The sequence below is a fragment of the Hipposideros armiger genome, unplaced genomic scaffold (genome assembly GCF_001890085.2).
Source record: "Hipposideros armiger isolate ML-2016 unplaced genomic scaffold, ASM189008v1 scaffold_46, whole genome shotgun sequence".
In the NCBI taxonomy this organism is placed as follows: Eukaryota; Metazoa; Chordata; class Mammalia; order Chiroptera; family Hipposideridae; genus Hipposideros; species Hipposideros armiger.
This window is the reverse complement of record NW_017731396.1, coordinates 5529796-5557728: the sequence shown is the minus strand read 5'-3', so window position 1 is coordinate 5557728 and position 27933 is coordinate 5529796. Positions and strand designations below refer to the sequence as shown.

Below are 27933 nucleotides of genomic sequence, written 5' to 3'. Positions count from 1 at the left end.
CTCCTGGGGAGGGTCTGGGGGTACTGCCTACAGCTAATGGTCTAGCCCACGAGGAAGGAGCCCACTGTTTCAGGCATAACCATGCTGTGGGTTTGCCACTGGAAACCACCTTTGTCCAGGTCCACTCCAGGTGTTAAAATGGCCTAACTGATGGCCGTCTGAGTATGCACTGCTCTATCAGGTAACACCTTTTACTAAATCCTAACATTAACACTTTCTCACTGTAGGAAATGAGAAGTAGGTTAAAAATGCTGCCCTTACGATGTGTTAAGCTCAGTAGAATTAAAACACTGAAAACATGGCTTTCTGTTACACTAGGAAGCGTGCCTGCCTGCTGGGTGGAGGAGAGGGTCAGGGCAAGGGACAGGAGCTACCCTGGCCATTCGACACTGCTGAGAGTCAGACGGCGAAAGTCCACAGAAGGAGCTCACCTAGGCCGGGTGGCATGGGACGCAGAAGCCCAGGCAGGATATGTGCCAGCTACCCTGCCCATTCTCAAGAGCCTCAGTGAGACAGCGTCATGGCAATTGTTTTCTGTGTCATCAAGGGACATGACCAATGTATGGGAGGCAAGGTAACTCAGGCTCCAGCTAAATAAAAGGAAGACATCTCAAACAATGGAACTGTCTAAAACCACCAGTCACATTTAACAGGTTCAATGTTAGCAGGTTCTCAGGAACACCAGGGCAGCCAGTCGGTAGGAATGCTGGAGAGGGATTCAAGGATTGGGAAATTCCTCGAGAGACATTTAGGATACCTCAAGGACTTTCTTTGGCAAGGTATTTCATGCAAGTTTTAACATTTTAAAACACCCATCCTTCAAACAGCTTCCAGCCCTAACTGCACGCCTTCCAGGGAAATTAGTAACTAGAGCAGAACATAGTACAAAAGAAAGCAGCATGATTAGTATGAGTGTAAGACAGACAGATTGGACAAATGGATACACGCACCTAATTGTAAACATGAACATTTAATATAAATACAAAATGACTATATAAGAAACATTCTATCCTTCACCTGTATCGTTCGGCCTGATCAGTTGGTAGACACAGTACAGTACAGAGAAGCACACAGACCACCACCGGATAGACTAACATGGTCCAAAGAAATAAGGGCTTCAACTTTTGATAAGTAAATTCAGTCCACAGGACAGAGTAGATTTTGAAATTTATTTTTAACGTTTTTTTTTTAAATTCCATATTTTCCAGAATGTCTAGAGTTTGCCCAGTTCACCTGCTGCCGATGAACTCTCCTCAAACAGGCCAGGTATACAGATTTACTGGGCCTGATTCCTTTGGAATTTAATGGTTCCACAAATTCCAGATTTTTCCTCCAAAACTTAAACACCTCCCTTGGCAACTTAAGGCAACAAACCTCCGACCTGAATCAATGTACCTTATTAGCACATTTCCAAAACTGAGCGTTTGTGGGAAGGAGAACCAAATTCTGACCTTGGGAGGAGTCTGCCTGAATCAGCAGTCACCAAATCCTGAAGGAGCTGGGCCTGGGCCACTGCAGCCCTCTAACATGAGCAAACACAAGTCACCACTTCTTGCCAAACTCAAGAAAAATCCAACTCCTGCACATGGGAACAAAGAGATAATGGCTGCAGCTGAATACATAACCAAAGCACCATAGGAAAAAAACTTAATATTGTTCGTGTTTCACTCATACAGCAAGACACAGGATAAAAATTCCAGACTGTTTTCAAGATAATAAAAGGGCATATGATGGTGACTCACTAACTGACTAAAACGGAAAAAAAATCATAAACTGTCACAGGAACCTTGCAAAGCTGCAGAATCTGGCAACCTGGAACCTCCTCCACCTCCCCTGGCTCTTTCCTCCAGTACATGTACGTACACACGCACACAGGCATGTGCACACACATGCACACAACATGCGCGCGCACACACACAGGATGTTTTGAAGCCAAGCTGCAATTTTGCTAATGGCTTACTCCACTGCTTAAGACAATATTTCTTTTTTTTTTTTTATTTCAAGGGACTTTTTTTATAGTCTTGAGACAATATTTTACTCTTGACTCGCTCAATAAACCTGGTGAGAAAAATAAACAATGGGTTTCAATCTTATAAATAATCTGGAAAACAGAATTGCTGTGCAAACAGTAGAGGTGACTTACTGCCCATGATAAATAGAACAGGAAAATCCAATGGGGCACAGCGAACCCCAGGCCTAGTCTTACTATCTTGGGACACTAGAGTTAACAAGGATTTTCTGTCCACTGAACAGGCCTGGGATGGCCAAGTTTCAACTGGTCTTTAAAACAGCATCAAAGCAGATCATGAAAACACGAAGAGCAAAAGATGAGGAAAACTTTTCCTTAAAACACTGAGGAGTTTTAATCTTTTAGGACCATATATATCTATGGTTACAATGTATTTCTAGCCTTCATTTACACGTGTGTGAACACAACACACACACACAATTTCGTTTTTAACAAATATTAAGGGCCTGTTACAGGGCACTAAAGGTGACATTAAAGAGGCATTAAAATGAGGTTCCCACCCAGAAGGCCTTACGTTTTATGTAAATACATACATGCATGTATGTGTACAAAAATGCATTGGTGTGGGGGAGCAAGAAAGCAGAGCCTAAAGTCCAAGACTGAAATAAAAGAAACATTATTTCTTAAAGGGCAGAACGAAGTACAATTCTGCTGAGAAGAGCCAGGCTCTTGGTGTAAAGGCCCAGTCCTTACAGGCAAGGGCTCGTGTGGCTCCACAGACGCGTGGCCCGAGCAGGATCTCTGGGCTGCGCCCTGCAGCCTGGGGACTAACTCAGGCTCCTTCCGGGGAACCAGGCCCCGCGGCCTCTTCACTAGCCTGTGAGCTCCACGAGGGTGCACCCTGGTCAGGCACCTCAGACACCTCTCAGAGAGCAGGGTCCCTGGCTACAGAAGGTTCCCCAAACAGTTCTCCCAACACTCCCAATTTGGCTAACCGTGACGATGGTTTAGATGCCTGGAAGGCCAGGTCAGGCCAAGTCCTGGGGTAGTGATGCCACAGCCTAGAGGATTCAGAAGCGAGCTGAAGACACTGGACCAAAGAACCATGTTTCCAAAGTGGAAAAAAGAACGAAGGCCATTAACACTGAAACAATTTCAAAATTAAACACCTCAAAAAAGAAAATTTAGCTCAATGCAATTCTGTGTCCCAAGACAGGTTTCTCCTGCTTGCTTTTCCTATTTTCATAATACAAATAACAGCTTTCAAATTACATACAAGAGCAAAGAAATGTTTACGGGTGCAAGTGTCTTGCCCACTACTACTGAGCAGCTGTGAATTAAGACTGAGGTGAACATTTCTCTTTTCTTTTCAGAATTTAATTAATTTTTACTTTATTTTCTAAGTATCACTCAAGGGCATAACTTCAAATAAGATTAAAATGAACCAATTATGCAAGGATTGTGATTTCAGAAACATTTTAAAACATTTTTAATGTCAGCTTTGAACGGACTAGATGTATTTTTTAAAACATCAAGCGAACTGGATTTTCAAAGTTAGTTTAGGTTCACAGATTTTATTAAGGCTAAAAAACTATCTATTTACAATATAAAGTATAAGCTCCGAGTAGATCAACTCACTGAATATAACCTCAATAATCACTACTTAGAAGTATTCTTAAAAACTATTTCAAACCATCCATTTGTTTTACTAGCTAATAAAATGGACGAGCCTATTTTGTCTTAAAAGTCACAAATGTCTCCCTCCATCTAAAAGTCACCCAGTAACCAAGGTCCAGCCAGATCATAAGAAACACAGGTTAGCAAATACCGACAGCAAATAAGTAACTGGCCCTGATGAGCAGCTGTGCTCAGTAACACTTCAGAAGTCCAAGGCAGTTTTCATCTGCACGCAGTTTCTACAGCACACAGCGTAAACTCAGAGCACCCTCATGCCACCCCCTCCAGTTCTTTCTGCTACGCAGGATAACGCCAGTTTACACTGAGCGCAGCAAATACACAAGGTCCTTGCTTTAAAAAGTCACCTAATTTGTTCAGACCTCTTTTTTCCCCCCAACATCAGCACCAAAGGTTTCTAACATGCAAATTTCTTAGCTGCTATACTTACACAAGGGAGCCAGCCAATCTCCCTTAATTACCCCAGTCAGAACTGGACCACTGCCCAGTCAAATATCCATATAGTTAGACTATCAGAATGAATAGATTCAAGCCTCCGCTTCATTTTAATGGGAACAAACCCCTTGCATGGGAATAACTATAGAACCACAGTACTTGCTGCCAAAATGCAGTGCCTGTTTCTATCTAATCACTTCTGCCTCGCATGGAAAATTCCAACTCTATCTGCACCTACTCCAGGACAAGTTATTAAAAGAAAAGGTATGGCACTTAAATGTCTATCCTTTTACTCAATCTTGCCAGCCTCTCAAAGTTTTTATATTTTATTCATATATAAGGTATGCCAGAGAAAGAAAGTAACACCCGAAAGCACTATAATATTAAATATGTGAACTTCATGTTAATAAGAGGCCATCCTTTCAAATAAAAAGGTTTCTATTAGAAACAAACAGGGTCTAGCCTAGCCTGACTCACATACTGTGACTGACTGCATGTCACAAGATAAAGAGAAGGACAACAGTTTTTATATGAAATATGACAGGAGTTACAATTGGGTTTCTAGGGGGAAAAAATGGGAGATGGGAAGAGGGAAGCTGTATTAAGAAATTCTATTACTGATAATGAAAATAAGCCCAGCTACTTTATATATGTCTAAAATACTTTGTATTAACTTGAAAATCAAAATCAAGTCCTAATAGTGAAACAATTTACAACTATAACAGAATAAAAACAACATATTTGAAGACTGCACGTGACATAGGGGCTTAGGATTCAGCAAGTCTGCATTATGGAAAACAGCAGCACTTCCAAAACTTGACTATGCATTCCAATCACCTGGGGAGCTTATTTCAATGCAGATTCCGGCTCCACAGGAACACAGGGAGCCCAGGGGTCTGGAGGTTTAACAAGCTCCAGGTGACGTGATGATGTGGTCTAAGGACCACACCAAGAGACACTGAGAGCCTGGAAGACACACCACATTTGCAGTGGAGGCCTCTGTTTAAGCCCAGAGACCTTCTAAAGTATTGTTATGTGGCTATGACACATTTGTGTCCTCAATGGTAACAGCCTATTCAGGAAGTCCATGCTTTGTTATGTAACATGAGATCAAGCACTAATGAAGCTAGAAAATTGTTTCTCTAAGGTTTTAACCCGAAGTTACATAAAACTTCAGGCTGAACATTCACATTGAATGCTAGAGGTTTTTTTGGTTGTTTTTTAAAAGATTTTATTGGGGAATTGGGGGAGGGGAACAGCACTGGGGAATTGGGGAAAGTGAACAGACAAGTTGCTGTCCTTTTGTTCTTCAGTCTAGTTGTGAAGGACGTCGCTTCACTGGCCCAAGTTGGCACCATCATTGTGCTCTTCCTGGGCGAGGCAGATCAGTCGCCGGCCTCTGGACGGCCGCTCACGCTGGCTGCTGGCCACATACGGTAGCCCATGGCAACCCACTGCAGCAGGGGCTGCAGCCTACGCCGTCGCCGGAGACACATGGCAGCCCAGCTCCAGGTTGAGCTGTTGTTCAGCATCTTAGCTGTAGAGGGCAGTGTCACTGGCCCTCATATGTGGGATCCGAACTGGTGTCCTCTGGTGTCTCAAGCCAGCTCTTAACCAACGCGCCACTCGGCCGGCCCTAGAGTCATTTTTAACCTCTTAATATTAACAGAATCCTGATTACGCAGTCCTAAAGTCCTTTTTCAACAGTAGTTACTCTTTGCTGGGGGTATATGCTCTATGCAAAAGATATTCTGCCTGAAGAAATGGACAGTTAAGAATTCACTTCCAAAAAATGTGGCTGAGAAAGGTGGCTGATTTCATGTTATTTCACAAATTAAAAATTTAAATCTCTCATACTTTTCATCTTATCCCTCAAAGTTAAAAACCAAAACAAAACCCTAAACATCAAAACCACCCCATTCAAAAAAAGTGACACATTTTCAATAGAGAAAATCAAGGTAAAAGCCAGACTTCCACTTCCATAAGCCACTTTTAACTCCCATTTTCAGTCTTACCACAAGACTGAACTGTTCTGAGAACCTCCTCTCTGGTCTCCATCTTGTTGGTGTGCCAGGTGGTGTCAGCATGCAAGCTCTCACTTCTCTTTGGCCATCAGCGGGTCCCCAAACAGACTCTTTGGAGAGAAAGCAAGGTCCCCCCAAGTCCACCTCCAAGCCATCATTTTGGCCTAAGTCCTACTCCTTCAGCCCAGGTGACCTTCTCTCCAGCCACACTGATGTGTTCGCTGGGCACGGTCTGCAATTTCCTGCCTCCATGCCTCTGCTTCTGGTATTTCCTATAGTTGGAAGGTCACTTTTCCTTCTCCCTCCCAACCACCGCTTGTCAAAAGCCATACCCTTCCTTCAAAGTTCAGTTCAAACACCACACCCTCCAAAGAGCCTTCCAGAAGCCCTCAGCCCCTGTGCTAACTCTGAGGGGCCTGAACCAGGGTGCTGAGCACATCCTGCCAAACATGGCAGCCACACACATGATCCCTCTTCCCTGCTGTAATGCCACTCCCTGCAGGGCACGGTGGGCACCTTGCTTCTCACCCCACTCCTAACAGTGCTCAGTGGGTGAAAAGGAATTTCCAGTGTAGCAAATACCAATGCACCAGCAACTGGGTTTATAGATAACATGAGCTTAATTTCTATTGGACGGGGCGTTCAAAAATAAAACCACCGAGTTGAGAAAGATAGCTAAGGGTGCACACACGCCTTTTCACCTTCTCCCTCCAGAGGCTGATCACAACTTTGGGGGCACCTCTTCTCTCTCCCAAGTCGGAGCAGATCAAATTGTCTTCTCATTGATGTTATTTGCATCTGAGACAGGTCACTAAGTGCTCCCTGTCTATGAGCCAATGTGGCTCAATTTGTCTGTGCCACAGCAGACAGGGCCACACACAAAGGCCAGCCAGGATTCAAGGGACAATCACCCAGGTGTCAGATACGGATGTCTTTGGTTCAAACAACATAAACATGTCCTCAGCGTGAAGGAAGATATATGTCACTGTCACCTGAGTAATCATCTCATGATTTTGAAGAAAACGGCAATGTGCATAAAAATCAAACAATAAACTATTTTTGGAATGCCCATGATTTCATATTATTCATAGCATGGGTTCCCCTCCTGATAATTAAGATTCAACTCTCTTTTGTCTCCTATTTTTCCAGTCATTGCCTTAGCATCAAAGGTCATGTAACTCATCAATCCAGAGTACCTGGAAGCGCTTAAAGCAGAACCCAGGAGGTCTGGTTCCGGTCATCTTCTCAGAATCTCAGCTATGGGACACTCACTGTGATTTACACAAATGTACTCACATCCAAGACACTGATGTGGTTTAGGCCAAACACTGTCTTGAGAGAGAAGTACACAGCCAGGGGGAATCTGAGGTGCTTGGCCAAGATTCCTTACCGTAATTTACTACTAGTTACACATCTTATAAGCATATTGACAGAGGCAAATGGTTATAGAGAAAGACAATAAGCTACAGCATATCTGTGCAGCCAAGACACTAAGGTATTTGACGTGCAGGTATTCTCTTGGGTACCATGAGGTGAACATGGAATACCCACTCAACTAAATCTCCATAAACAGTTGGTTTTCCACACTCACAGCCTCTATTCCCACTTCAGTGGGCAGCAGTGTTCAAGAGAAAAGCCAGATTTAGCTCCTGTTTAATAAACTCCAGAAATCAAAAGAGCTGGGAAAGCTGTACATGTCATGCTCACCAGGAACCCTTGTTTGCACAACTGCACCGAATGAACTGGTAAGAATGGAAGTCTCCTCAACAAAGCTTCAAGACCAAGAAAACACATTCCTTAAACTAGGCACTGCCCTCCACCCAGTTTTTCAATTAAAGGTGTTTTTGGCAAGACAGATTAATACAACAGGTGATTTCTTTATATATAGATTCAATTTGTTTACAAGTGCAAAATAATTCTGTCCTTTCACAGCATTTAGCTACTCTATGTAGTATTTGGGGTAGGTGGGAAGAGCAATCATTTTCAAGTGTTTTTATGCACTCTTTATAGACATTATCTCATTTAAATTCTCAAAACTATTTTAAGGGGTAGGAGGATCACCCCATTTTACAGGCACAGACAGGAAAGGACAGAGGGTTGAACAATCTGCCCAAGGCCCCATAGCAGGTAAGTGGCAGAGGAGACAAGAACCATCTCTTTGCTCCCAGGCACAGCAACAGCCAAAGATGCACAAACATCTTACGAAGATTGTATGCAGCACCTCCTATAACATTCTCATACAAAGAAACACCATTTTAGAGAAGATAATTTCCCAATCCTAAACTCCCCAACCAACAGCTCAAAGCCAACTGCAGTTAAGAGAGATCATCAAGTACCAGCGTTAGGGGGAGGACCAAGAATAGAACACAGGTCTGCTGACCCTCTGCCCATGCCCAATCAGGCGTGGCTTTTGGATGCTTACACCCTTCTGAAGTTTCAAGTCAGTTCAGAATAGCAAAGAAATGAGTTAGTAATTCTGGTAAAGAGAAGAGAACATGGAAAGTATCTACAGATTTTCTATAAAAAGAGGCATGAACACATGAAGATTTCCACTAAAGAAGTTTCCAACCAAGAACACTGGTGCCTGCATATTTCTCCAGCTTCTGCAGCAAAAGTGAAAAATAACCTTTGCCCTCCCTTCCCTATGAGTTGTGAATGATTAGCTTGCCTTTGTTGATAGCTAAGGAAAATATAAGAGGAGTGCCTCTCCTACCTGATTAGAGTACTTGCAGGTTTACCCTACTACCAAATTCCTCCGAGCCTATGCAAAAGACAGCAGGACACCAGGACTAGCCATGTTGGCCATAATAAATCTTCCAGCGTCGCAGACAACTCCCCCATTAGCTCTGATGGTCCTACCCTGATGAAGAGGTTAGAAACAGGAAGACTGCTGGGTGCCAGAGGAAAAGTGAGGAAGGAAACCAGGTGACTGGGAAACTGAGATGGCAGAGAGGTGATGGTGAAGGGTCTCAGGAAAGAGGCATCTGGAAAAGACCAGAGAACCAGCTCAAAAGGATGGTAAACACAAACTTCACTGTGGGAGAGAAAAGACTACTTACTGGGTTTGACATCAGTAAGAATAAGGGACAACCAAGAGCAAGAAGAAAAACAGACTCAAAGACCCTTACCTAGGTTAAAGGTTACTCAGATCCATTTCCACTGGGGAAATAAAACTCTAGATAGAACTAGGATTTCAAAATACCAGCCACTAGATTTTAAATTTAATGCTTAATTTTTGCTATTATAAATTTAGGTTTTAAAACAGAAAGATTGGGCTGGCTGAGTGGCTCGTTGGTTAAGAGTTGGCTTGGGAACGCGACCTCTGAGCAGCAGGGCCCCAGTTTGGATCCCATGTGGGCCAGTGATGCTGCGCCCTCTACAGCTAAGATGGTGAACGACAGCTAGACCTGGAGCTGGGCTGCCTTGAGTTGCTGGCGATGGTGTAGGCTGCAGTGGGCTGCCGTAAGCTATCGTGAGTGGCCGGCAGCCAGCATGAGTGGCCGGCAGCTGGTGTGAGCCGCCATGAGAGGCATCCAATGGCCGGCGGCCGATCTGCCTCACCCGGGAAGAGCGCAATGACAATACCAACATTGGCCAGTGAAGCAACGTCCTCCACAACTAGGCTGAAGAACAAAAGGACAGCAACTTGTCTGTTCCCCTTCCCCGATTCTCCAACGCTGTTCCTTCCCCCAATTACCCAATAAAATCTTAAAAAAAAATAAAAAAATAAAACAGAAAGATAAAATAATTGTTGAGTGATACATCAAATTCTCTAGTTTGCAACTTTTTGCAGAGCACAGCTAAAACTTGAGCTGAGAGGTTATGATCTGGGTCCATCACATCAGGTCAAATCTACTCACTGATTTCTCTATTTTCACTCAAATTTTGCCAAACCAAAATTCCTACACTTGGGTAAAGGCATTTTAGCTTTTAAAAGTATATATCAAACTTCAAATAACTGAAATCTTCAGAAAATTTAAAAGAATTTCTTGCACTGTTCTACATTACGGAATACCACTTTTCCTATCTGTTCTGGAAAGAGCAAAAAACAAGTTGGTTTTATTGACTGATTACATATTTTAATGTCTGTAAAAAGTTTTCACTTTTTTAACATTCTCAAAATGACCCATTTCTCATCATATTAAGATGTATAATAAATATTAAAAGTTTCATCTAATTATGATTGATTGATGCAAACCATCAATTTATTGGAGGCAATACTTGAAATCTCAGAACCTGTCTTCCTTATTATGAGCTATTGCTGTTAAGGTATACTTTACCGAAAAAGTGCCCAGATTGGCTTTAACAGTTCATCAACAAACAAAACAGAATAAAAGAATCAAAACCGAATAAAAGGAAATCAATAAACACCCAATTAGAAAAAAATGCAACGGAACCACCCACCTACTTTTATAATGAATATCCTTCACCCACCTCCCCCTCCTATGCCCTCCTTTCACTCCTGGAGAAAGTGTCTCAATATTCACCCCACCCCAGTCCTGGGGAGCACTGCTGGTCAGTGGGGCTCTACTTTAGCCACAGATACTGGGAAGTGGCCTGGCCAGAAGAGGGCTCTCCCTCACACTCCTCCAATAGCACCTGTAGGACATAACTGATAAATGAAACCGAATCCCTTGCTAATATTCTCTCCATATAATTTCACTCTGAAGTTCCTCAGCAAAACCCCCTACCCCAAGTTTAGTAAGAGTACTCATCAGATCTGACGCTCAGCTTTGTGAAATATCAAAGGAATTTTTAAAAATCTCATGTAAGGTATCTATAAGAATCCTCGTGTATTCATCAAATGAAAAGTACAAACTTTTATGGCTAGAAAATTTAAGAGTTAAAACTACTCTTCAAAACAGAGCGACACTAAATATAGAAAAAGTCCCAACAGAATTCAAAGTATATGAGTTACAAACCACATCAACCAAATCTGAACTAGTGATAAGTGACATTTCCTATTTCAGCCACTGTATTTAAAATTAGATGTTAACTCCCCAACACCCCACACTCTCCCCCAACTTATCTTCTGTTGCCAAAGACCTTTCTGTTCTTATAACAGAAGTTCACTTTCTTGGAGGGGTGGGTAAGCATAATCTGTCACTTTACTATCTAGAATCACCAGCTCAAATTAAAAGTGAAGGAAGTGAACAGGATCATAGAGGCCTGGCCGAGTCTAAGCACAGGACAGGGTTAAAGGAAACCATTTCATAAGATCAAGTGCGGAGAAGCAGCAGGAGCAAAGAGGAAAAAACTCAAGTTACATAAAGTCCAATTGTACTCACTGTTTCCTTATTGGGAAGTAGCTCCTTTCTAATTCTGAAGAAGTTCTTGCCGTACTGCCGGAGCCCCTTAACGAAACGTTTCTGTGATAAAAAGAAACAACAAATGGTATGTAAAAACCGAAAACAAAACAGGATGTCAGCAAAGCAAAAGATATCTGCAATCAGCAGAATAACAACCACAAAAAAGTCTTGCCAGGGAATGTGGACGGGGGCTGGGGGTATTTCAGCAGCAGATCTGGGCCCCAGGGCCCGGTCAGGCCCCCCAGACAGCCTTCATTAGAGCCCCAATCCCACGCCCCGCACAGGTTTAAGGAAAGGACACCCTGTGTCTGAGGCTAAGGAGCAATCCGTGCCCTCTGGGCCACCGGTCTGCGCACTGGTCCACCAAGGGATAAACAACAAATACGATGGGCTCCGTGTTGCAGGAAAACAGCACAACTGCTTTCCACCTGAGAACGAGGCTTCCCCCAGGGTCGCGCGGAAGGAGGAAACAGAACCAAAGCTGGACACTTTTCTCCAGGAGGGCACCACTGAGGGTTAAAGGGCCCTTTCGTTCATCGGAGGAATTCGCCCGGCAGGCACCGATATTGCGGAAGCCCACTGGGGGCCCGAACCCCAGGGGCCTGCCCCGCCATCTGTCACTAAAAGACTCTCCAAGGCCCCACATAAAGAACCGTCAGCACCCTTCCTCGTTCCCCATGTCCCCCTCACTGCCCCCCGCCCCATTTCCTTAGCAGTCTGGAGACTTTCACTTTGTCCCATTCCTCCCGGGCAGCCCGTTCCCGCCCCAGTCGGGGGAGCTCCCAGCTCCCCCGGCCCCCCTACCTCGGGGCTCGGGGCTCGGAGCCCAGTCCCGCGTGGCCGACCCCCGCGGCACCTCCCGGCCGGGTCGGCGCGGGCGGCCCGGCAGCCACAGGTACGGCGGACCGGCGCCGAGCGCACTCAGGGTTCAGGGCTGGGGGCGGCGAGAGGCCGCGCCTGTCACTGGGCTCCTGACGGGCTCCGGCTCCACAAAGCGCAGGGCGGAGGCGGCCGGGGTGCTCGGCGTGTGACCACGGCGGGGCCGCGCGGGCGCAGGATGCGGGAGGCGCGGGTCTGGGGCCACCGCTGCCACCGGGGGAGGAGGCTGGAGCGCGGGGCTCAGAGCCCGGCGCGACCGCGGGCGGCTGCAAAAGACGGCCTGGATCGCCGCGCTGCCCGCCGGCCCCGCACTCCGGCCCCCACCCGGGGCTCTGCGCCGGGCCCACGCCAGAGCCTCACGAGACCGGGCGCTGATATCTCGGTTCCCTCCTTCCGAACAGGAGTAAATCCCGGCAGCAAAGCACAGAAACTTCCTCCCTACCGCGGCGAGAGTAAGCAGAGGGAGCCCGCGGGGCTGCGGCCGGCCGGGCGGGCACTAGGGGCCCTTCTCGGGCCGCTCCGTCTCCAGTCCACCCTCCCTCCCGGCAGCAGGGTCACCAGCGCGACGGCCGCACATCCACCACCCCCGGGCTGCGAAATGGGGGACTGGCCCCAACGACCCCCGCGGTTCCTTCCGGCCCGAGATTGTGGGCGGCCGCTCCCGCGCGGCCCAGGCATTAGCCTGCACCTCACAGGGCGCCGTTTCACAACTAAATCGCCGCAGAAGCTTCCCAGCCAATAAATCACCTGCCCACCGGGAGGAGAGTCCCTCCCACTCCTCGCGTTTGAGACCAGCCGGGCAAATTCAGGGAAGCGCCAGGCTTGGCCTGCAAGACAGATCTGCAGCCTCCTACTCCATTCCTAGAGGCTCTGTATTTTCGGTTTTCATCCCTTTCTAAGATATGACTCATCACTGTCAGTTTTCAATATAATTCGTATAGTTCAAAGGAAAAGTCTGCCAAGGCACAGAAAAGAAGCAAGCTCTCCTCTAGTCTGAAGAAGAGTGACCTCTGGTAGTCGACAAAAGTATCTTTCTTCTGATCGACGCGCATCCCAGTCTACGTGCAAGACATCTCCACCAGTGAAAAGGAGAGAAACGAGGCTGCCCTGCCCTCAAGGAGCTCCAAGACAGACAGGTAAACAGATCAATCTCTGGGCCCTTTAGAAAAGCATCAGAGGAACAAAGGGCGGTGGGTGGGGCTAAGAGGAGGAAGCAACCTACATTGCTGGTATCTTAGAGGAAGTGACAAGGAAGAGCAGGAGCCTGCCAGGTGGGCTCCGGCAGGGCTACCAGCAGAGGAGGCCGCCAGGAAGGGCATACAGAACATTCTGGGAACTGCAAGGAGGACAGGGTGTGCAGAAAGGAGTGCCAGCCGATAAGACTGAATGGCAGGAGAGGATCAGGTAGCAGAGCGCCTTTTAGGCCGGTTGTGGTCCTAACTGTAGACCCAAGAGAAGTTTAAGCAAGAGCGTCTCATGAAAAGACCGGACAAGGACTGCTCCAGTGGTGACATGGCTGTGGCCGAGGCACGGATTAGGGGCACACTGGCTACCATACCAGAGACCAGTTAAAGAGGCTGGTGAGATAACCCAGGTGTGAGAGGAGGAGGGTGTAAACTCAACCTCAGCCATGAGAATGAATGCTTCTCCACCTACTCTTTAAGTATTTACTGAGCACCCAGCACTGGGAGGAACTTAAAAGTAGCCATGCACCTTTATTAAAACTGTGGTTCATTTTTAGCAGGTAAGATAAATGTGTGTGAAGTCATTACAGAACAACCAGAGAGCAAGCCTAAAGCAGTGAAGTGCAGCAAGGGGATCAAGCGGAGGGATGGGCTGCCGTCCAGCACGTCTGCACCAAGGCCCCAGTGAGGCACTGGCCAGCGCACCGACGGCCCCTTGCAGAGCTGGAGGGGGGTCGGAAGGCCCTCCATGAAAGGCTGAGCTGGAGGAGGGGAAGTGGGTCATAGGAGAGGAGAGTCTACAAAGTTTAGGTGGGTGATCCGCTTGAGTCAGGTGGTGGAATGCCAGGACCATGCAATCTCAACGTGGGCTTGAAGCCAGAGGACACACAGAACAGGTCCACTGGGAGAGGCCGACACAGTGGAGGTGGCGTCTGAGAAAGGCCGACTCTGGAACGTCAGGGTCATGTGGGGAGAGCCGAGGAAATGTGTTCAGATCCCAACTTTTCTACATGTTATGACAGAATCCTCTGGGCATCATCCATTCAACTAATAGTTATTAAGTAACTACTATATGCCAGAAGCCTCAAATGTATTAATTCAAAATCCTCACAACCTAAAAATAAGTGCTATTATTATCTCCGTTTGACAGACAAGGAAGCTGAGGCACAGGTGGTTATGGAAGCAGACCAAGGTCACTCAACTCCTCAGAGGCAAGGGCAGAATTCAAGCGCAGGCTCCAGAATCCATGCCCTGCATGACCACACTGGACAAGAGTCTACGGGGTAACGACTTTCAGTCCTGGCACCATTATCTGTGACTCTGCCCTGTTCTGTTGGCGCCAACATCAAATCACCAAGTCCTCAGTGTCCTTCCTAAGAAAGGTCTTTCAGTGCCCTCTGTCCTTGCCCATTCAAGTGCTTGTCCCAGGCCACGCCCTTACCCCCCTTTCCTACTAGCTAGCCTGTGAAGCCACCTCCCCCATCCAGCCACTCACAAGCCTCTGCAAGGAATTTGTCAAAGCCAGAGATTTCATCATGAGTCCTATACTCCTGCTCTCTGCCCCTACCTACGGAATGGCTCTCTGACCTATTCAGGCTGGTGTTTACACCCCTCAGCCCTGAATCCCAGGCCCCCCAGGACCCCGCCCTGTCTGTCCTTCCAACCAGACGCCACTGGCCCATGCGGCAACTGTGTGATCACCAGACTCGAGTATCTCTTCTACTACTCTCAACAGCCTACCCAAAATGGCTCCAGTTTACATCAAACCCAAGTTCAAAATGAGATCCGTCCCTCCCACTCCAAACTGAGATTTCCCTGACCATTCCCTCCCATTACTCGGCATTTATGAGTATAAGGTCTCATATACTGATAGTCTATAAGCTCCGAAAAGACAGGCATTGTATCTTACACCACTTTGCCTCCCTATAGAATTAGGCAGTTGGAGCTCCCAAGTTTGATAGATAAGTGAAACAAACCATGAGATGACAAGGGCCTGGGCTAGGGCGGTCACAGTGGCAACAGACTGGTAAAAGTCAAAGGGTCCATTTTGAATTCAGATAACAGTTGACTTTCTCGATCCATGACACCAAACTCTCCTGATTTTCCTCATATCACCTGACTTAATTCTCTCTCTGTTCAACCTCTAAATGTTGGAGTCTTTGTTCTAGGTTTTCTGTTCTCCAAACTCCCTCCCATCTATCTCCCACTGCACTCTTGGCTCTAAGTATCATCCAGGATTCTCATGACCATTTCTAAGGCTAAATCTATGGCCAAGCCCAGCGGGAATGCTTGTTTGAATGTCTCAGACATTTCAACCTAACTACTTCCAGAACTATGAAGTTGACATCTGGTGGTGAACACAGAGGACTTCTGGAATGTCTTTCACTCGCTATGCTATCAAGTGCAAAGCACCACTGGCTCCCCTTTTTTAAAAAAGGAAATAAAAGCTTCATGTGGCCTGCACTGTTACTTCCCTATGGAAAGCCACAAGGCCTCAAAACTGGTAAAACATCTGCTTCTCGGAGACCAGCCTCTACCTTGTGGTTTACCAGAAATGGAGTAGCCTTTAAAACCGAAAAAAGCCAACCCACTCAGAGCAGTCAATGATTAGAATAGGTCAATATGTTAAATAGGTTTCTGAGGCTGTAGTCTCCTTTCTCTCTGTTAATTCATCTCTCTTCAAATGAAGACCTTGAAGCTTTAAAGACTTTAATAAGTAACACTATCAACTTAAAAATGGCCCGGTATAGACAGACCTTGGAGATATTGCAGGCTTGGTTCCAGGCCACCGCAATAAATCGAGAACTGCAATAAGCAAGTCGCAATCTTTTTGCTGGTGGAGGGTCTTGCCTTCGATTTGTAAAAAAAACACAACATCTGTGAGGTGCAATAAAGCGAAGCCCACTAAAATGAGGTATGCCTGTCCTGTAAGCTTCTAAATGACAGTTCATAGACACGCTCTGTTTCTTAATAGCCTTCTAGTAGTGGAGCTGAAATTCAGCATTTCCAGTGCTGAAATTCAAGGCCTCATGAATAATTTCTGTGTCCCTTAGCTTTTCTGTCCTTGACGGTATACAGACACTAGGATGCTAGGACGTCCAGGGTGAAGGAGAAAGCAGACTGTGTTACCTTAAAAGGCGGTACCTTGGCTGGGTCACTGCTCCTGGTGCTAAGGAAGCAGCCCTGCTTTTTATGCTCCACAGACCTGCGCAGCTGGCTGCTCTCAGGTGTATGAGGGGAGGGTCTTGGGGGTGTTGGCACCTGTTCCTCTGGTGCTGTTTCCAGTCAACCTCATCATGTGTTCCTTGGGGGCACAAAACAAGTCCTTTTCTATTTCTGAATCCCCACAGCCAGATGAGAACCAAATATAAACATAAATTTATTTATAGCAAGGAGATTGTGCGTTGCTTTGTCTCACAAATTTACAGTAGTTTGTGATTGGGCTCCAGGTTTTATTTATTGCAATATATTTTGACATATAACATTGTGTAAATTTAAGGCGTACAACATGTTAACCTGATACATTTGTACATAATATGATTGCCTTGTAGTGATAATTAGAACCTGTTCCATAATTATGCTCCAGATTTTGAACAAATTGCTATAGCTTTCCACTACTAAGCTAAAACTTCACTTCATCATCAGGAGCTAACCTACCTATAAGCTCCTAATAGAGCGTATTTCACTCCCAGCTTTTAAAAAGTGAGTTACCTAACTACAGTACTTATTGTTAAACTGGGATTTAATAGAATCTGGAAAGCTCTAGTCCTCATCATTTTGGGTAGCATGGAAAGAATATGAGATTCAAACTCAGAAGTCCTGGGGTCTAGTCTGTCTGCTCCATAAAGGACAGTTTCACATAGCTGTTTAGACACAGCCACTTTTAAAATGGGAGATACTGAGTAGGAATAAACATGATTGGGTCAAAATGCAATAATATTTTCTCTTATGACAAAGTAGTGTGTTCAAAAGTTCCTTGTGCTGTTGCTGAGCTGAGCCCGTCCCATGTCAGAGCCTCCCGAGCCAAGCTCTGCCCACGAGCGATGATGGCCTCACCGGCTCCCCAGGTGTCCACCCTCTCTATCCTCAGGGCGGCAGGGCAGGCCGAGGACAAGCAGCTTCACTGTTCCGTGTCATGATGTGAGAAAGGTAGGAGACACCACCCTGTACGACCATACAGATGGTGGAGACTGAGCAGTGCTAGGACATGCCAGGCACTGACGCAAGGGCTGTGCGTGCACCGACTCATGTAAGCATCATAACAGCGTCCGAGGCAGGGACTGACTACTCATACCCCCATTTTACAGATGGAAAAACTAACCGTAGTCACCAAACCCTCGGACCAGGGTGGGAAGGTCAAGGTGACAAACATAAACAATCGGGAGCCTCGGGATGGGATGAAGCCTATGAATGGAGTCAAGGACAGGGTGCGGACCAGGTGTATTACGGGCGTCTGTTACCTGTGTGCATGTCAAGATTTTAAGTGTTTCCCCCAAAACCTATACACGAATAAGTAAAGGCTATATCCTCGTAACTTAATTTATTCTTGTCTCAATTTGTTCATCCTTTAAATTGGCTGAAAAATACCTGTCCTGCCTATTAAAAATAAAAATTATATATATATATATATATATATATATGTATATTATATATATAAAATTGGATAGCACACGGTAGAGTACTGGGCTGGGAGTAAGTCCTTCCAAGAATAAGGTGTGCTTATCTCCCTCATCTGCATGTGAAGCCCCAACATGGCTCATTTCCAGTGCTGGACCTGACCTGTGTGTGCAGCAGAGAAGAGAGGCAGAAAGGCAGAAAGGGGGGACTGTGCTACAGAAACAGCTAAAAGATAACTCTGCATTAACCCCTGGCCGAGAGCTTTCAAAATTAACTCCCTCTGGTGAATTTTAACTAGTGCATCACAGTCAGAAACTCACCAGGACTTCTGAAAGGCGGCTTCCACTCAGTCCTCTTACATAAGTATTTGGAAAACACTGTAGGTATTAAAATGATTCCCACTGTGAAAATGGCTCCTGCTCTACCCTGTTTTCTGCACAAAATTTTTATGTTAATAACTTACTGGTTCTGGGGACTGAAGAGCAGGCATATCTGCACGTAAGTAAACCATAGCCCTCCCCACTCACCACCCCATAGAGATGTACAAGTGTAAGCCCATTTGCCAGGCAGGGAGTGAGAGGGGTCTGAAGGTGCAGAGCGGCAGAGTAACATGGAAGACGCGTCCTAACTGTGTTAGGGGTAAGGTGAAAAAAGACAGTACCGATGCCGAGCAGAAGAACATCTGTATTACACCAAAACATCTGTATTACACAATGCCTGCCTGTTCATTAGTGGCTTTTACTGACCAACCACTAGACGAGAACCTATTGTGTTTCATCCACACGGTCCTGTTTGTTACAGGTTCCCATCACCCCATATCTGAAACACATTTCCTGCTGGAGGTATACTGTTGACACTGCTTTGAAAAATATCGTTTGGTTTTTGGTTTTAAATATTTAACACATTAATGAAAGGGTGACCTAAGTAAAGTACCACTTTTTCGATTATAAATAGCACCAGAACCACTTTGTCTGGGAGGAGGCATGCCAGCAAGCCATGGTGGGCATTTCCAAGGTTTCTAGGATGCTGCTCCTGGTTTTCGATTCCACACTGTACGTACATTTTGAACTCATGAGCATTATGCCAGGAAAACTACAGCAGTTACACTCGGATTTCCGACTGCACAGGAGGTTGGCGTTCCTAACCCTTGTGTTGTTCAAGGATCAACTCTAGTTAATAGTTTCATTAAACTAGTTATAGTTTTAAAAAAGCAAACAGGGTGAACATTTAAAATAATAACCACATTTTTACTGATGATTCTCATCTCTCGTCAGGTCTGACATTTTTCCCGAGCTCAGACTTGCACTTTTTATTCAATAGTGTAACATCTTCCCCATAGTCTCAGGACATCATAGTCTCAACAACATGGACACTGCTGGGTCTGAGACCACATCCTCCTCAAGGCTCCTCAATACTCTCTCCAAGACAGGTGTCACTAGGCCTATTCTACAGATGAGGAAACTGAGGTTTAGGTAAATTAAATACCCTGCCCCAATCTATAGCTAATCAGGAAGGGTGGAGAAGTAAATGGGATTTCAAAATAGGACTAATTACTTGAAATCTAGGTTCAGAAAACAGTTTTTTGTATCTACTCATATCAAAGGAATTAAAGGGTATTGTATTTCTTTTTTTAAAAAACCTCAAAAGGAAATTTTACATATACACAAATAAATACTTGCTCTTTGAAGCAAAAGCATGTGTCAGAGACTTTATACTGTATATCCATGTTAACAATTCTCCATAAAACAGCTTGGCTTACAGTACATGGCTCTGCACTAAAGAACTACACCCCCTGTACAGGTCACTAGCCCCCTCTCAGGGCTTCCACATGCCGTGTGTAAGGTGGGCATTTGGGCCTTCCACCATCTATAAAGCCTCAACTGATTTCTCCAGTTCTCCACCCCTAGGAACTGCAGCAGTTAGGGAGGTAGCCTCTTTCCTACACGAAGACAAGAGGATGGCTAAACTCTATCCAACAGGAGACCCTATTAACGCATGATATATTTTGTCAACTGTCTTATCTGGAAATTCAGATTAGTCAAAGATACCTTTAATATTAAATAAATCATAGTTTTAGCAAAAAAGACCTGTTTCCTTGCCTCATCCCAAAAGATTCAATGGTACTTAAAACAGCAGCCCAAATCCAAGCCTGCCCATTTCTAACACAAGTCCTATCTGGAGTCCAATACCGTAGCTATTTAGCTGTCATGGAGGAGTGATACCAAAGCGTTCTCTTTCCCGCTTCCTTTCCTTCCTAATCTTCCAAAGGTCAAAGAGTATGAGAAGAGAACTAAGGAAGGGAGGTCTAGGATGGTCCCACCTTGATTCTTCTACCTTCCTTAGTTCGCAAGTATCATGATAATGGACAGCTCCTGGTTTCGATCAGTGTGTTACCCACCCTCCTCCTCTAGAAGATTAGCTCTAGAGCAGCGGTTCTCAACCTGTGGGTTGCGACCCCTTTGGGGGTCGAACGACCCTTTCACAGGGGTCGCCTAAGACCATCGGAAAACAAAAAGATATTTACATTACGATTCATAACAGTAGCAAAATGACAGTTATAGAGTAGCAAAGAAAATAATTTTATGGTTGGGGGTCACCACAACATGAGGAACTGTATTAAGGGGTCGCAGCATTAGGAAGGTTGACAACCGCTGCTCTAGAGCCACAAAGGGTTTTAGCCCCCATAAGAGTAGCTGTAACACAAAGGGTGACTGAAGTGCCAGGTCCTAAGGTATCTGAGTTTGAGGCCGGCAAGGAGTCCAGCAGTCCTCCTACTCCAGCTGACTCCTCTGCTGATGTGCCCCAGAAATGTCTGCGAAAGCCAGGCACCTGTCCACACTTACTCCCTGCCACATCTGTAAGAGTAGAATCAGAGAATGTCAGAGTTGGAAGCTGGTGAAAACTCTTATTTTATAGACAAGGATCCTACATTATTTAAAACAAAATCGACTAACACACACACAAGAGTTTTCTATTTGTGACATTATATTTCCATCCCATCCCACATGCTGCTCTTACAGTGTGCAGTCACTTCTCCATGGAGAGGTGGATCTCTGTTCCCTGCCCTTGCGCTTGGGTGGACATTTGTAACTGTCTTGACCAACAGGACAGAAGTGACACTGGTTGACTTCTGAGGCTGGGGCATAAAAAGCAACATGGCTTCTGCTTGGCTGTCCCTCTCCAGACACGGAGCCCTGAGCCAACATAGTGAGAGGGATGGCTATCCTAAGCCACCATGCTGGGAAGATCACACAGGATAGAGCTGCCTCAGAAGATGTTTGAGTCTTCCTAGCTCAGACTCATGAATGAAGGAGTCTTCAAGAGGACTCCAACCCCGTCTTACCATCTGACTGCAACCTCATGAAAGGAACACCCCAAGTCAGAACTGCACATATGAGCCATTTCTAAATTCTCATCCCACAGAAACCGTGAGAGATAATAAATGATCATTGTTGTTTTAAGTTGAGGTAATTTTTATTGTTGGGGGTAATCTGTTATGCAGCAGTAGGAAACCAATGAGATTCATTACAAAAGCCACTAAAGGGGCCGGCCGAGTGGCACGATGGTTAAGAACTGGCTTGGGACGCCAGAGGGCTCCGGTTCGGATCCCATATATGAGGGCCAGTGACACTGCCCTCTAAAAAAAAAAAAAAAGACACTAAAAACTATCACAATGTTAGTCAACTACTAATTAAATGAACCAGCGAACAACCCCTCAATTAGACTTCCTCAATCTGCAGGCCCTATCACTCCCTATAACTTCATTCCGCTTTAACACACATGACATGACACCTATAATACTAAATATGTGAGGAAATTTATTGTCTACTATAACAGCACCTGAAACAGCACTTGAAACATATAGCAGGTGATCAACAATCACTGGTTGAATGAATGAATGAATGAATGAATGAATGAATGAATCTGGCGGTAGGCTAGCTTGGTCTTCCCAGCCATTTGCCCTCCGGCTTGGCTCAAGGTCTCTCGATATGTGTTCATGGTTGTTTCTGACCCTCTCAGTACTACTTACAAAACTATTTAACACCAGCTTTCCTGTCCATTCAAACGTACAAATCCCAGTAGAGAAACCACTGCCATCCCACCATCCCACTCCATGATGCCAGCTCAGCACCCAGGTGAAGCTGCTGATTAAACTTTTCAACACACCTGTGTGCTAAACCCTTCCCAGGTTGTCTCAAATGTCAAATAAAATTACTCCATTTTTCATTCAAAGACCACATGCTCAATAGGAAAATGACCTCATGTCGGATGGTTTACATAGCAACTGGGTCCACTAGCAAAGCAAGTTAGTCATCCTAGATATCTCTGTGTCAATGCCCGAGTCTAGATGATTACGTTGAGCACGCTGACGTCCTTTCCTTATGGCTTAACACAGCATTGCCACGGGGTGAGTATCAGAGCATGCTTCAATGCACTTCAAGTCAGATGAGAACAAGCTAGTTTAAGCAGCAGCATTGACAGATGTAGAAATACCGCCAGCTAAATATCTCTTGCCAATTGTGGCTGCCCAGTTACGCCCTAATTAAAAATAACCCAACACTAATAACAGAATCCGAACGGGCATTAGCGACTCCTCCTTTCCCTGAGAAGTCACCACAGAGGCTCCTCACAAATGTCCCTGTGAAGTGGCTCAGAAACAAGTCATTAAAAAGTTCACTTTCTTTAATAAAGTAGATCTCAGCACAGAAGGAAAGAGGAGTAAACTGAAAAAAATGTGACTTGTCTATAAATTATAAGGGACCAAAAAAGTAGAAATCTTTAATGAAGAAGCCTTTTGAAAAAATTATAATTAAGAGTCTAGATCAGTGGCTGCCCTATAGAAATGGAATGGGAGCCAAATATGTAACTTTAATTTTCTAGTAGCCAAATTAAAAAAAAAAAACCACAGATAAAACCGATTTTAATAATAGAGGCACCTCTAATGCTCATTTTAACTCACTGTATCTAAAAATATTATCAATTCAACATGTGATCAGTATAAAAATTATTAATGAAACAGTTTACATTCTTTTATTCCTACTCCGTGAAATTCAGTATGTATTTTACACTTTCAGCACATCTCGACTTGGGCTAGCACATTTCAGTGCTCAGATAGCACAGGTCTAGAATGATCTTTCCTTTTTTTTTTGTAAAGTATTAACACACCCAAAGCACTAAAAGTTTTCTACTAGGGAGATAAAAATAAATACACTGTTAGAATTATGGACAATGATATTGTATAGTCCTGTTACTGCGAATTAAGTGAAACCTGTCTTCCAAAAGAATTCAGCCCGATCCTGAAGCTGTTAGGATCTGCCCCACGTCCCAGCAGGGGAAATGTTGGCCCTGAGCAGCACCAGGGGCTCACTCCAGCTCCTGCTGCAGAGGGGCTCCTGGGCCAGGTTCCTCCTTCACCACAACAGGACAAGGGCCAGGCCTTGTCATTTAACTCTGTTCCCGTTAAGTTAAGGGATCTCCAGACAGAGAGGGAAATCAATTATCCCTTCAGGAAATGTCGGGGCAGGGAGGGTATTTCAATTACAGAAGGCAAACCTCTGTCAAAAGGCAGATTCCCGTCAAACCGGTGGCCATTGTCTTCTTTCTGTTACAGGCACCGGTTTGGATTCATCTCTCCCCATGGAGGCGGCCACCAGAAGAGGGTCTCTCCAGGGAAAGTCCCCACATCAGGGCTGGTGACAGGCCCCACCGCAAGGCCGCTCTGCTGGCTTTTGTTTGGAACAATAGCGCTGCCACGATACCTCCCTCTGGCTGAAAATATTGGTATTAAGGGAGAAGGAACACAGCTGTGTGTAAATTACACACGCAAACAGATTAGATCTGTATGTTTATAAGGCATACAAACATACTAATAGTGCATTTACATACACAGTTGGATACGCTGGGCTGCATGTGGAGTACAGCTTGAGTTCCCAAGTATTTCCTTAAAAATTTTATAAAAAGAAATGCTTAAAAAATGCTTAGCCTGCTAAGTCAGACTGCGGTTCTTATGCCCCCTCCTCCCATGCAGAATGCCCCCCAAATAAATTTCTCTTTCTCCTCACTTGCTGTATTGGAGACATTATTTCAGACTCTATGAAAGGGGAAACCTCAAAAAGGGCTTTACGACTCACTTTTATAGTAAAAGTGAAGCAATACCGGATAATTTTCACAGTTAAATTGGGGGATGGGGGCCAAAGGCAGCCACGTGGGCAGAAGGAGACAGTGGCAAGAATCTGAAAGTTCAGAATTCCCTTGTCCCACGATGACAGCTCCCTTCTCTATACATGAACGCATGCCCACGTGAAGAGAAGACCTACTGACACGCCTGTTAACAGCACAGGAAGGCAGGCCCTTGGATGTTCCCGCGTTTTCTGCTCACTGCGTTCAGCCCGGAGCATAGACACCGGCGCCAGGCAAGGCGCTCGGGCTCTGTCCCTGATTCTATCGGGCTCACAGATGACCCCAGGCAAGCCATTAACGTTCCCTGGGCTGAGTTCTCAGAGGAAGATGGCATTCCAAGAATCCTAGTTTACCAGATAAAAGCACTAACTTAAAACATTGAGTGTGCCAATAAAATAAAAGAAAAAGAGTAATAACCCACATGGAAATATGAACCTGGACATATGTGGGCAGACACATAATAACAAGATCACTACAGGCCTTTATTTTATTCTTTAAAATTTTTTACAACAGAGCCCTCCAACTGATATTCTTTGTCTTTTCTTTTTTCTTGATGTGGTTTGTATAAACTCCTGGTTTAGAAAAGGAAAAACAGGTCCATTTCTGAGGCTTGGGTTTACCGTGCCTACAGCTCCACCAATAAATCATCTCCCAATCTGGGCTTGGAAAAGCACTGGCCACGGTTTGATTGCTGCAGCCCCAGGTTGCCAGGCAACCAGCACAAGGGGGAAGTGTGAGAACTGCTGACAGATAGCCAAGTGGCTGAAACAACAGACTTCTCTCTGTCAAAAATGTGTTGCAGAGAGCCACTTCCCCACCTCTGCTCTGCTAAACACTACACGATTGTAAAATCAAAATCAAAAGGCCACTGTAATAAAAACACTTCCTGCTCAATTACTAATTGTTCAAAAGCTGTGGGGAGGCCCAGATCACACAGTGTATGGCAACAGAAATGTGATACTGTAAATGAGACAGTCAGCAGCATGCTAGAAACCTGATCGAAATGCAGCTCCGGCGCTTCAAGTCAGGGGGGCTTCAAGTCAGGGGGCCCGGAGCATCAGCAAATCACCTGCCCAAGGAAGCACCAGGAGGAAAACAATGACTGTGGAATTATTCAAGAAACAAACCAAAGGATAACTAGGAAGGCACAGGTCCACGTTACTTAATACTAAAACCAAGGACATTCTCAATTGCTGTGAAACAATCTGGAGATAATGAATGTTTTCTCCCTCTAGAAGGATTTCCTGGGGTAGAGTAGGGGCAAAGGTCAGTGACCCCGGGAAACCCCGCCCCTGGCAGATGTGCGGGGCAGGTGGGTGGGATTCCCTACTGCAGACAGTAAACTGGATTACAGGAGACACTAATATCCTTCAGCTAATGCCTGATAACATCAGGTCTGAGGCCTGACGGTCTACCACACATTTTAAACGCCTCTGCTGTCCACACTGAGCCAATAAGGTCGTCCCACAGTCCTGCAGAGCACCCACGCTCTGCCATCCTTCCATGAAACCCCTTTACTGAAACTGTCACCAAGGACTCTTTGGAGACCGTCTGTGGTTATGTGGGAGAGGCCAGCACTCAGAACACAGCTCTTCATCTTTTTTGTGCTGTGGACCCTTTGTGGCAGCCTGGTAAAGCCTAACCTCTTCTAAAGACATTTTTTAAATGCTTAAAATAAAATATATGGATTAAAAAGGAAACCAGGTATGCTGAAATCCAGTTATCAAAACATTAAAAAAGGGCAGATATATGTTCTTTATTAACATACTAAATAACAAGATCTCCCAGAGGGTTGGTTTTTTTTTGTTTTGTTTTGTTTTTGGTGGTGGGGGGGGGAGTCGTTTTGTTTTATAAGAGCTGAGATTATAAACTGGAGGGCAAGGACAGTCATTTGTGCATGATTTAAGTCACCAGAGCAGCTCGCAGGCCAGCTCACTGCCCAAAGCTGACTGCCAGAACCCGGAAGGTGTCTGCTCGGCTCCCAGGCTGACCCTCCCCACACGGCCAGTCCAGACCCCATAGGGCCCTGACTGTTCCTGCGTTTGCCCAGTGCCCAGATGCAGGCCTGGCAGGCAAGATTTGTAGGTCTGTAGTGTGCAAACTGGGGTGTGCACAGCAAAGGCTTTCCTAAGGGCACATGGACTCCAACAGTGTTAAGGGAACTCACTCCCAAACCCTCAGTTTTCGTGTTTTCTTCCCTAAAATTCATCTGCCTAAGGATGAGCTCTTGAGTGGATGGGACAGTTCTCCCTCTTCCTCCACCTTCCCTTTCACAACCGCCCTCCTCTCACTTCAGACAAAGGCATCCTTCTCTCTCACCTGGAATGCAGCGAGGCAGCACTGCCCAGATGCACAAACCCAAACAAAGGGTCAATTCAAAACACCAGTGTGGATACTGACAAAGTGACTAAAGCCAAGGTCACGATAAGAGCTTTATGCACGTCAGGTGCTTTCCCAATCTCTGCTTTCAACAAAACTGGGGGAGGAGATAGTGAAGGTGTATCTGATAGATTATTGAAAATATGTCCAATGATAAATTATTATTTTTGGTATATGCAAGAAATTCAAATAATTAGGTAACACTGTAAAAAACTATCATTCCCATCTACTTGTTCATCTGTAAGCAAGGTTTCTGAGCACTTATATATACGAATAAATGAACAAAAATAAAATTGATACAGAGCATGGGCTCATTAGAACAATATTCATCCAAGAACTAATGTGTTTAAAAACTGAATCCATCTATTTCCAATAAATATTAAAAATACTTTATCAACACTTATAATATCTTGTTTTGATCAATAGTGCACTAATAATTATTATGAAACAATTATTGGAGAGAACTTTTAACACTTAGAGATTTATTTCTAAAGGAAATAACAATACGTACACACAATGTGATTCACATACTTTTGTTGCAGTGAATATGACAAAGTGATCTAACAACAGACTCAAGCACAAAATGCCTTATATTAGAAATAAAGTCTATGGGGGAGTAGACTGAAAAGTTACGAGTTATATAAGTTAAAGGGGGAAAAGATAAAGTGTAAAAACTGCTAAAAAGGAGCCCATTCATGTATTTTTAAAATAGTGATAATCGGTATAAATCACGATGGTATTCAAAATGCACTGGATATATTTGGGAGTGATGGGGCAGTTTTATTTTCAAATGTCAATATTTATAATACATTAGAAATTACATCCTTATGATGAAAAAGTATATATGAATTTTAACTTTGGAGGGAGTATGTGGCTTATTAAGCAAAATTCTTTTAGGGGTTTCATGGAGGGAAAAAATTAACTTTGTATCTAAAAGGAAGCTGCGGGAATTCTTGGGAGCGCCCAGCGTGCTTCTACATCTTGGCCAGATGAACCAGACTCTAGTTTTAATAACAGAACCAAACGAGGGTTACTAAAAACACTTTCTAGAACCAAGACAGATCGCACCACTCAAGACCTAATGTGTAACTGCTGCTCTGCCCAGGTAAACACCATTCTGTATTTGAACTTCAAAACTGGCTATGGCTCTTCTCTATCTGAGAAGAGCAGAGCTCAGACTCCTCAGTAGCCAATTACAGTGCTCCGTAACCTTCACTCCATCAGCCCCCACTACACCCACGTGTTTGGATTAGTTGGTGTGT

General features: G+C 45.0%; 1 protein-coding gene and 1 long non-coding RNA gene across 9 annotated transcripts in view; one reads left to right on the top strand and one right to left on the bottom strand.

The window, feature by feature from the left end:
• Window positions 1–27933, bottom strand: part of RERE (arginine-glutamic acid dipeptide repeats) — a 404790-nt gene that overhangs the window by 45866 nt on the left and 330991 nt on the right. For 5 of the 8 annotated variants that reach the window (XM_019639725.1, XM_019639722.1, XM_019639724.1 and 2 more), the window contains one exon: window positions 11412–11492. In XM_019639725.1, the coding sequence (XP_019495270.1) occupies window positions 11412–11492 (81 nt within the window). Of the gene's footprint in view, window positions 1–11411; window positions 11493–12236; window positions 12318–13058; window positions 13140–13319; window positions 13404–27933 lie in introns of those variants that run through there. The other 3 variants (XM_019639730.1, XM_019639729.1, XM_019639728.1) reach the window with 3 other exon arrangements.
• Window positions 13356–23738, top strand: LOC109381255 (uncharacterized). The gene is made up of 3 exons (XR_002123670.1): window positions 13356–13447; window positions 14646–17644; window positions 23724–23738. It is a non-coding gene; the product is annotated as an uncharacterized LOC109381255 (long non-coding RNA).